Here is a 10764-nt window from a genome sequence, read left to right as displayed (position 1 = left end):
TGGCATTGGTGGTGGTGGGGGTGTGTGGCGTTGGTGTGTGTGGTTGTGTGTGTTAGGTGGTGGTGTTTGGTGTTGGTGTGTGTTAGGTGGTGAGGTGTGTGGTGGTGCGTGTGTGTGGTGGTGGTGTGGGTGGTGAGTGTGTGGTGGTGGTGTGTTTGGTGGTGGTGTGTGGTGGTGTGTGTGTGTGTGTGATGGTGTGTGGCATTGGTGGTGGTGGGGGTGTGTGGCGTTGGTGTGTGTGGTTGTGTGTGTTAGGTGGTGGTGTTTGGTGTTGGTGTGTGTTAGGTGGTGAGGTGTGTGGTGGTGCGTGTGTGTGGTGGTGGTGTGGGTGGTGAGTGTGTGGTGGTGGTGTGGGTGGTGCGTGTGTGGTGGTGTGTGTGGTGGTGTATGTGGTGGTGGTGTGTGGTGGTGGTGTGGTGGTGTGTGTGGCGGTGCGTGTGTGGTGGTGTTTGTGGTGGTGTGTGTGGTGGTGGTGTGTGGTGGTGGTGTTTGTGATGGTGCGTGTGTGGTGGTGTGTGTGGTGGTGGTGGGTGGTGATGTGTGTGTGATGGCGGTGGTGTGTGTGGTGGTGGTGTGTGGTGGTGGTGTTTGTGATGGTGTGTGTGGTGGTGTGTGTGGTGGTGGTGGTGTGTGGTGGTATGTGTGTGGTGGTGGTGCGTGTTGTGGTGGTGGTGTGTGTTTTGTGGTGTGTGTGGTGGTGTGTGGTGGTGTATGTGGTGGTGATGTGTGGTGGTGATGTGTGGTGGTGATGTGTTGGTGGTTGGCATTAGTATGTGGCATTGGTGGTGGTGTGTGGCATTGGTGTTTGTGGTGGTGTGTGTGGAGGTGGTGTGTAGTGTTTAGTGTTGGTGTGTGTTAGGTGGTGGTGTGTGGTGGTGCGTGTGTGTGTGTGTGTGATGGTGTGTGGCGTTGGTGGTGGTGGGGGTGTGTGGCGTTGGTGTGTGTGGTGGTGTGTGTTAGGTGGTGGTGTTTGGTGTTGGTGTGTGTTTGGTGGTGGTGTGTGGTGGTGTGTGTGTGTGTGTGTGATGGTGTGTGGCGTTGGTGGTGGTGGGGGTGTGTGGCGTTGGTGTGGGTGGTGGTGTGTGTTAGGTGGTGGTGTTTGGTGTTGGTGTGTTAGGTGGTGGGGTGTGGTGGTGCGTGTGTGTGGTGGTGGTGTGGGTGGTGAGTGTGTGGTGGTGGTGTGGTGCGTGTGTGTTGGTGTGTGTGGTGGTGGTGGTGATGTGTGTGTGATGGTGGTGGTGATGTGTGGCGTTGGTGTGTGTGGTGGTGGTGTTTGCAATGTGTGTTTGGTGTTTGTGTGTATGTGGTGGTGGTGGTGTGTGGTGTATGTGGTGGTGTGTGTGGTAGTGGTGTTGATGTGTGGCGTTGGTGTGTGTGGTGGTGGTGTGTATGTGGTGATGTGTGTGTGGTGGTTGTGTGTATGTGGTGGTGGTGGTGGTGTGTGGTGTATGTGGTGGTGTGTGAGGTGGTGTGTGGCGTTGGTGTGTGGCGTTGTTGTGTGGCGTTGGTGTGTGGTGGTGTGTGTGGAGGTGGTGTGTGGCGTTAGTGTGTGGCGTTGGTGGTGGTGTGTGGTGTTGGTGTGTGGCGTTAGTGTGTGGCGTTGGTGTGTGGCGTTGGTGTGTGGCGTTAGTGTGTGGCGTTGGTGGTGGTGTGTGGCATTGGTGTTTGTGGTGGTGTGTGTGGAGGTGGTGTGTGGTGTTTGGTGTTGGTGTGTGTTAGGTGGTGGTGTGTTTGGTGGTGGTGTGTGGTGGTGCGTGTGTGTGATGGTGTTGGTGTGTGTTAGGTGGTGGTGTGTTTGGTGGTGGTGGGGGTGTGTGCCGTTGGTGTGTGTGGTGGTGTGTGTTAGGTGGTGGTGTTTGGTGTTGGTGTGTGTTAGGTGGTGGTGTGTGGTGGTGTGTGTGTGTGTGTGATGGCGTGTGGCATTGGTGGTGGTGGGGGTGTGTGGCGTTGGTGTGTGTGGTTGTGTGTGTTAGGTGGTGGTGTTTGTGTGTGTTAGGTGGTGGGGTGTGGTGTGGTGGTGCGTGTGTGGTGGTGGTGTGGGTGGTGAGTGTGTGGTGGTGGTGTGGGTGGTGGTGTGTGTGGTGGTGTGTGGTGATGTGTGTGTGTGTTGGTGTGTGGTTGTGTGTGGTGATGTGTGTGTGTGTGTTGGTGTGTGGTTGTGTGTAGTGGTGGTGTGTGTGTGTGTGGTGGTGTGTGTGGTGGTGCGTGTGATGGTGTGTGGGTGGTGGTGTGTGTTTTGTGTTGTGGTGTATGTGGTGGTGATGTGTGGTGTGTGTAGTGGTGGTGTGTGTGTGTGTGGTGGTGTATGTGGTGGTGATGTGTGGTGGTGATGTGTGGTGGTGATGTGTGGTGGTGAGTGTTGTGGTGTGGTGTTGGTGATGTGTGGTGGTTTGTGTGGTGGTGGTGTATGTGGTGGTGGTGGTGTTTGTGGTGGTGATGTGTGTGTGGTGGGCTGTGATGTGTGTGTGACGTTGTTGTGTGGTGGTGGTGGTGGTGGTGTGTGTGGTGGTGGTGTGTGATGGTGTGTGTGTGGTGGTGGTGTTTGTGTGGTTGTGGTGGTGTGATGGTGTTGGTAGTGGTGGTGGTGGTGGTGTGTGGTGGTGGTGGTGGTGATGTGGTGGTGGTGGTGATGTGGTGGTGTATGTGGTGGTGGTGGTGATGTGTGGCGTTGGTGTGTGTGGTGGTGATGTGTGGCGTGTGTGTGTGTGGTTGTGGTGTGTTCAATGTGTGTGTGGTGGTGGTGTGTTTGTGGTGGTGGTGGTGTGTGGTGTATGTGGTGGTGTGTGTGGTAGTGGTGTTGATGTGTGGCGTTGGTGTGTGTGGTGATGGTGTGTGGTGTATGTGGTGGTGTGTGTGGTAGTGGTGTTGATGTGTGGGGTGGTGGTGTTGGTATGTGGTGGAAGCGATTCCCAACCTTCCATAACAAAGCCATCACCTACAGAGAGATGAACCTGGAGAAGAGTCTCCTCAGCTATCTGAAAATCTTTGAATATATGTACAGACTCAGTGTGCATAGGCTTGCTATTGAGAAAGGCTGCCAAAGGCAGACCTGGCTCTAAAGAGATGACTAAATTAGGTAAAAAACTAAGCTGCACTTCCTAACCTCCTGCCAAATGTATTTTTTTCCCCTTTATTTAACTAGGTAAGTCTGTTTATGAACAAATTCTTATTTTCAATGACAGCCTAGGAACACTGGGTTAAATGCCATGTTCAGGGGCTGAACGACTGATTTTTACCTTGTCAACTTGGGGATTTTCGATCTCGCAACATTTCGGTTACTTGTCCGACACTCTAACCACTAGGCCACCCTGCCGCTCCAAATGTATGACCATATTAGAGACACATATTTCCCTCGGATTACACAGGACCCCACAAAGAATTCCAAAATAAATCACATTTTGATAAACTCTCATATCTATTGGGTGAAATACCACAGTGTGCATTCATAACAACAAGATGTGTGACCTGTTGCCACAAGAAAAGGTCAACCAGTGAAGAACAAACACGGTTGTAAATACAACCCATATCTTAACTACCTGCACATCATGACATCATAACAACACTGTACATTATATAAACATAATATGGCAATGTAAACATATGTTTCCCATGGCAATAAAGCCCTTCAATTGAAATTGAATTGAAAGAGACAGAGAGAGAGAGAGAGAGACAGAAACAGAGATAGAAAGAGACAGAGAGAGACGAGACAGAAATAGAGATAGTGAAGGATATGTGTTTGATAAAGTGTCCAATGTTGTTGGTAGTGTGGTTTGGCCTCAGGCTGCCTTTAGCAGCCTTTCTCTATCTCTCTCTCTCTGTCGCCATCTCTCTCTCTAAATCGCTATCTCTATCGCTATCTTTCTCTCTCTCGCTATCGATATCTCTCTCTGTCTCTCGCTATCTCTCAATGGCTATCTTTCTCTGTCTCTCGCTATATCTCTGTCGCTAAATTTCTCTGTCTCTCGCTACATCTCTGTCGCTATCTGTCTCTGGCTATCGCTATCTTTCTCTGTCTCTGGCTGTCTCTGTCTCTCTATCTTATCCTGGAATATCCAAGGCCTGAGGTCATCTGCCTTTGGCCTAAAGAGCAGGAACCTGGACTTCATCAAAGCAATCGATAATACAGACACTGTCATCCTACAAGAAACATGGTATAGAGGAGATGGATCCACTGGTTGCCCTCTAGGTTACAGAGAGCTGGTAGTCCCATCCATCAAACTACCAGGTGTGAAACAGGGAAGCGACTCAGGGGGTATGCTAATTTGGTATAGAGCAGACCTAACTCACTCCATTAAATTAATCAAAACAGGAACATTTTACATTTGGCTAGAAATTCAAAAGGAAATTATATTAATTAACTTCTTGTGGCTGCAGGGGGCAGTATTGAGTAGCTTGGATGAAAGGTGCACAGAGGTGCCCAGAGTAAACGGCCTGCTCCTCAGTCATAGTTGCTAATATAGCTATTATTATTAGTATTGGATAGAAAACACTCTGAAGTTTCTAAAACTGTTTGAATTATGTCTGTGAGAATAACAGAACTCATATGGCAGGCAAAAACCTGAGAAAAAATCCAAACAGAAAGTGGAAATTGTTAGGCTGGTCGATTTTCAACCAAGATCCCATTGAAATAACAGTGAGATATGAATGAGTTTTCACTTCCTACGGCTTCCACTAGATGTCAACAGTCTGTAGAACTTTGTCTGATGCCTCTACTGTGAAGGGGGGCCGAATGAGAGAGGAATTAGTCAAGTCTGCCATGACCTGACCATGCGCGTTCACATAAGAGGGAGCTCTGTTCCATCGTTCATCTGAAGTCAATGTAATTCTCCAGTTGGAACGTTATTCAAGATTTATGTTAACAACATTCTAAAGATTGATTCAATACATCGTTTGACATGTTTCTACTGACTGTTACTGAACGCGCCAATGTAAACTCCGATTTTTTTATATAAATATGAACTTTATCAAACAAAACATACATGTATTGTCTAACATGAAGTTCTATGAGTGTCATCTGATGAAGATCATCAAAGGTAGTGATTAATTTTATCTCTATTTGTGCTTTTTGTGACTCCTATCTTTGGCTGGAAAAATGGCTGTGCTTATTGTGGTTTGTGTGACCTAACATATTAGTTTGTGGTGCTTTCGCTGAAAAGCATATTTAAAATCGGACACTTTGGTGGGATTAACAACAAGATTACCTTTAAAATGGTATAAGACACATGTATGTCTGAGGAATTTTAATTATGAGATTTCTGTTTTTTGAATTTGGCGCCCTGCACTTTCACTGGCTGTTGTCATATCGATCCCGTTACCGGGATTGCAGCCCTTAACAGAGAAAAATGTCCTCCTGTGTGCTACCTATATCCCCTCACTAGAATCCCCATACTTTAATGAAGACAGCTTCTCCATCCTACAGGGGGAAATCAATCATTTCCAGGCCCAGGGACATGTACTAGTCTGTGGCGACCTAAATGCCAGAACCGGACAAGAACCTGACACCCTCATCACACAGGGGGAAAAACACCACTCTGATAGAGTTCAGTATGTCAAATCGGAGGGCCTGTTGTCCGGACCTCTGGCAGTCTCTATGGGGGTGCCACAGGGTTCATTTCTCGGGCCGACTCTCTTCTCTCTATACATCAATGATGTCACTCTTGCTGCTGGGGATTCTCTGATCCACCTCTATGCAGACGACACCATTCTGTATACATCGGGGCCTTCTCTGGACACTGTGTTAACAAACCTCCAGACGAGCTTCAATGCCATACAACTCTCCTTCCGTGACCTCCAACTGCTCTTAAATGCAAGTTAAACTAAATGCATGCTCTTCAACCGATCACTGCCCACTCCTGCCCGCCCGTCCAGCATCACTAATCTGGACGGCTCTGACTTAGAATACGTGGACAACTACAAATACCTAGGTGTCTGGTTAGACAGTAAACTCTCCTTCCAGACTCACATGAAGCATCTCAAATCCCCAAATAAATCTAGAATTGGCTTCCTATTTCGCAACAAAGCATCCTTCACTCATGCTGCCAAACATACCCTCGTAAAACTGACCATCCTACCGATCCTCGACTTCGGCGATGTCATCTATAAAATACTCAACACTCTACTCAAGAAATTGGATGCAGTCTATCACAGTGCCATCCGTTTTGTCACCAAAGACCCATACACTACCCACCACTGCGACCTGTATGCTCTCGTTGGTTTGCCCTCACTTCATACTCATCGCCAAACCCACTGGCTACAGGTTATCTACAAGTCTCTGCTAGGTAAAGCTCCGCCTTATCTCAGCTCTCTGGTCACCATAGCAGCACCCACCCGCAGCACGCGCTCCAGCAGGTATATCTCACTGGTCACCCCCAAAGCCAATTCCTCCTTTGGTCGCCTTTCCTTCCAGTTCTCTGCTGCCAATGACTGGAACGAACTGCAAAAATCACTGAAGCTGGAGCCACATATCTCCCTCACTAGCTTTAAGCACCAGCTGTCAGAGCAGCTCACAGATCACTGCACATAGCCCACCTGTTAACAGCCCATCTATCTACCTCATCCCAATACTGTATTTATTTATTTATTTATCTTGCTCCTTTGCACCCCAGTATCTCTACTTGCACATTCATCTTCTGCACATCCTACCATTCCAGTGTTAAATTGCTATATTGTAATTACTTCGCCACTGTGGCCTATTTATTGCCTTAACTCCCTTATCTTACCTCATTTGCACGCACTGTATATAGACTTTTTGTTTTGTATTTTTATACTGTATTATTGACTGTATGTTTTGTTTATTCTTTGTGTAACTCTGTGTTGTTGTATGTGTTGTATGTGTCGAATTGCTATGCTTTATCTTGGCCAGGTCGCAGATGCAAATGAGAACTTGATCTCAACTAGCCTGCCCTCAAAGCTCATCACTAAGCTAAGGACCCTGGAACTAAACACCTCCTTCTGCAACTGGATCCTGGACTCCTGGCGGGCCGCCCCCAGGTGGTAAGGGTAGGTAACAACACATCCGCCACGCTGATCCTCAACACAGGGGCCTCTCAGGGGTGTGTGTTCAGTCCCCTCCTGTACTCCCTTTTCACTCATGACTGCATGGCCAGGCACGACTTCAACACCATCATTAAGTTTGTCGATGACAGATGGCCGTGTGGTGCCAGGACAACAACCTCTCCCTCAACGTGATCACGACAAAGGAGATGATTGTGGACTACAGGAAAAGGAGGAACGAGCACGCCCCCATTCTCATCGACGGGGCTGCAGTGGAGCAGGTTGAGAGTTTAAAGTTCCTTGGTGTCCACATCACCGACAAACTAACATGGTCCAAGCACACCAAGACAGTCGTGAAGAGGGCACAACAAAACCTATTCCCCCTCAGGAGACTGAAAAGATTTGGCATGGGTCCCCAGATCCTCAAAAGGTTCTACAGCTGCACCATCGAGAGCATCCTGACTGGTTGCATCATTGCCTGGTATGGCAACTGCTCGGCCTACATGTACATATTACCTCAACTAACCGGAGCCCCCGCACATTGACTCTGTACCGGTACCCCCCTGTATATAGTCTCGCTATTGTTATTTTACTTCTGCTCTTTAATCACTTGTTAATTTAATTTCTTATTCTTATCCGTATTTTTTTTAAACTACATTGTTGGTTTGGGGGCTCATAAGTAAACATTTCACTGTAAGGTCTAAAACCTGTTGTATTCGGCGCATGTGACTAATAAACGTTTGATTTGGTTTTAGTCAGTTGTTATGCTAAGCAGCTAGCAAGAGGTTGCATAGCAACAGCATCAATTTCCCGTAGACAGGCGAAGAGCTAGTACTCTCAACTGAAACGATGCCGTTTGTTTACAGTATATTACAATGAACTAATCGTATATATAGAATGTAGTATATACTCATTAATATGTAGTATACACTATTTTAAGTATGGGTATTCGAACAGAGCCAATGTCAGAGGGACACAGACACGGTCTGTTCAGAATATTGAACTAGAACTCTGGTGGGATTAGCTTCTTGGTTCTGACCAGCATGGTGCCTTCTGATTGCCTAACAGAGCTCATCTGTGTGCTCAACACATCGCTATAGTAACTGTGAGAGGCTTCTGAGGGTAAGGTCAAGGGTGCCAGTCTGACTGTGTGCCCGCTAGGAATGTCAGCAGATAAAACAGAATATGTCTCTCTCTCTCTGTCTCTCTCTCTGCCTTGCCTTAAAATAATGCACCCCCCCCCCCCCCCCCCCCACCACACACACACACACACACACACACACACACACACACACACACACACACACACACACACACACACACACACACACACACACACACACACACACACACACACACACAGAGAGACATTCCTCTCTCTCTCTCTCTTTCATCTTGCCGTGCCACTAAACGTCTCTGTGCCATCTGGAGTTTAGGGAGGAAAATTATTTTTTCAGCACCCACTTTTTATGTTGGTATATAGTCATATTTAGTGATGCTCTGTAATACGGCCGCAAAAGCCACACAACGGTCCAAATGAAACATCTCTATTACGTGTGTTTGGTTTGACTGAGAAGGTAGACTCAGCATTATGACATCACCAGGCACAGCGGGGGGAACATCTTGCTTGTAGAGGGAACAGACATCAACAAGGGCAGGATGAGAATGTAGTCCATAACTGATAATATTGCAATTCTCCCCCTCTCCACACTTCAAACACACACAAACACACACCCAGGTGTACAGTTGAAGTCGGAGGTTTACATACACTTAGGTTGGAGTCTTTAAAACTCGTTTTTCAACCACTCCATACATTTTTTGTAAACAAACTATAGTTTTGGCAAGTCAGTTAGGACATCTACTTTGTGCATGAAACAAGTAATATTTCCAACAATTTACAGACAGATTATGTCACTTATAACTCACTGTATCACAATTCCAGTGGGTCAGAAGTTTACATACACTAAGTTGACTGTGCCTTTAAACAGCTTGGAAAATTCCAGAAAATGATGTCATGGCTTTAGAAGCTTCTGATAGGCTAATTGACATCATTTGAGTCAATTGGAGGTGTACCTGTGGATGTATTTCAAGGCCTACCTTCAAACTCAGTGCCTCTTTGCTTGACATCATGGTAAAATCTAAAGAAAATCAGCCAAGAACTAAGAAAAAGAATTATAGACCTCCACAAGTCTGGTTCATCCTTGGGAGCAATTTCCAAACGCCTGAAAGTACCACGTTCATCTGTACAAACAATAGTACGCAAGTATAAACACCATGGGACCACGTAGCCGTCGTACCACTCAGGAAGGAGATGCGTTCTGTCTCCTAGAGTACTTTGGTGCGAAAAGTGTGGAAGGCTACCCTAAACATTTGACCCAAGTTAAACAATTTAAAGGCAATGCTACCAAATACTAATTGAGTGTAGGTAAACGTCTGACCCACTGGGAATATGATGAAAGAAATAAAAGCTGAAAATAAATCATTCTCTCTACTATTATTCTGACATTTCACATTCTTAAAATAAAGTGGTTATCCTATCTCACTTAAGACAGGGAATTTTTACTCTGATTAAATGTCAGGAATTGTGGAAAAACTGAGTTTAAATGTATTTGGCTAAGATGTATGTAAACTTCCAACTTCAACTGTACATAACAGTGTGTGTGTGTGTGTGCATACATCCCGTTGTGTAACACAGAACAATAGAGTTTGTGGGCTGAAACCAACCTTCTCATTCATCACCATCACAGTCAGCTGTGTGTGTGTGTGTGTGTGTGTGTGTGTGTGTGTGTGTGTGTGTGTGTGTGTGTGTGTGTGTGTGTACATCCATCACACTCACCAAGATATGTCCGTGCCGTGTGTGTGTGTTTATGTGTGTGTGTTTGCCAGTACTCACCAGTGTGCAGTATGTCTCAGGTGGGTCTCCACAGGTGATATTGGGCGGGTCCAGGCTGACGGTCAGGTACTTGGTCATGACTGTAGCTTCTGGTTGACAGGCCATGTAGTCCCACGTTAACCCTTCCTCTGTGTAGATCTGACTCTTACACACGTCATAGTGGCCCCAGGCAGCTGGATATTGCTGCATGGCCACACACACACACACGCACAACGCCTGCAGGGTCAACATCACCGTACAAAGCATCGCGGCTCTCTCCTCGTCCTATCGTGACTAAGCGGCTGTTTTTTGTTTTTGTCCAAAGACAGTGTGAAGGGGCGGGGCCAATGTGTTGTATCTTCCTCCTCGTGAGCCAATGGGTGTGTGTGTGATGTTGTTAGGTTGGTGTTTCTTTATTCATCGTTGTGGCTGTCAGTCAGTCAGTGCCCTGTGGGAGAGAAGGAGAGGAGGTTATTGGACAGTCAAGGATCAGGTTGAAGGCAGAGTTAAAGGACTGGATTAGTAGCTCTGGCGTTTCAGAGAATAGACCACACACACACACACACACACACACACACACACACACACACAAACACACACACACACACACACACACACACACACACACACACACACACACACACACACACACACACACACAATTGTCTTATTGGACCATTCTTACCCTTAGATAATGGCTTGGCTGAAATATACACTTTATATTTCTCTTTGCTTCGATGTAAAATCTCATCCTTATTTGAATACCATACAAAATGATTATTTTCTATACGTCAAGTAAATTACATTTGAGACAATTGCTTTTCCGGCCGGCTCCATTTATTTCGTCTAACTTAAAGTGTAGGAAGCATTAGTTTTTAACCACACAGTGTGGTCAAAGA

At 46.7% G+C, this 10764-nt stretch overlaps 1 protein-coding gene across 1 annotated transcript in view; it reads right to left on the bottom strand.

The window, feature by feature from the left end:
* The window catches only part of LOC120019925 (netrin-G1-like), a 155632-nt gene extending 145557 nt beyond the window's left edge, over positions 1 to 10075 (bottom strand). The window contains exon 1 of the mRNA XM_038963336.1: positions 9887 to 10075. Within this exon, the coding sequence (XP_038819264.1) occupies positions 9887 to 10075 (189 nt within the window). The remainder of the gene's footprint in view (positions 1 to 9886) is intronic.
* Between the last annotated feature and the right edge of the window lie 689 nt (positions 10076 to 10764).

Source organism: Salvelinus namaycush, chromosome 25, assembly GCF_016432855.1.
Source record: "Salvelinus namaycush isolate Seneca chromosome 25, SaNama_1.0, whole genome shotgun sequence".
In the NCBI taxonomy this organism is placed as follows: domain Eukaryota; kingdom Metazoa; phylum Chordata; class Actinopteri; order Salmoniformes; family Salmonidae; genus Salvelinus; species Salvelinus namaycush.
Note: the sequence above shows the minus strand (reverse complement) of the source record. Positions and strands in the feature narration are given on the sequence as shown.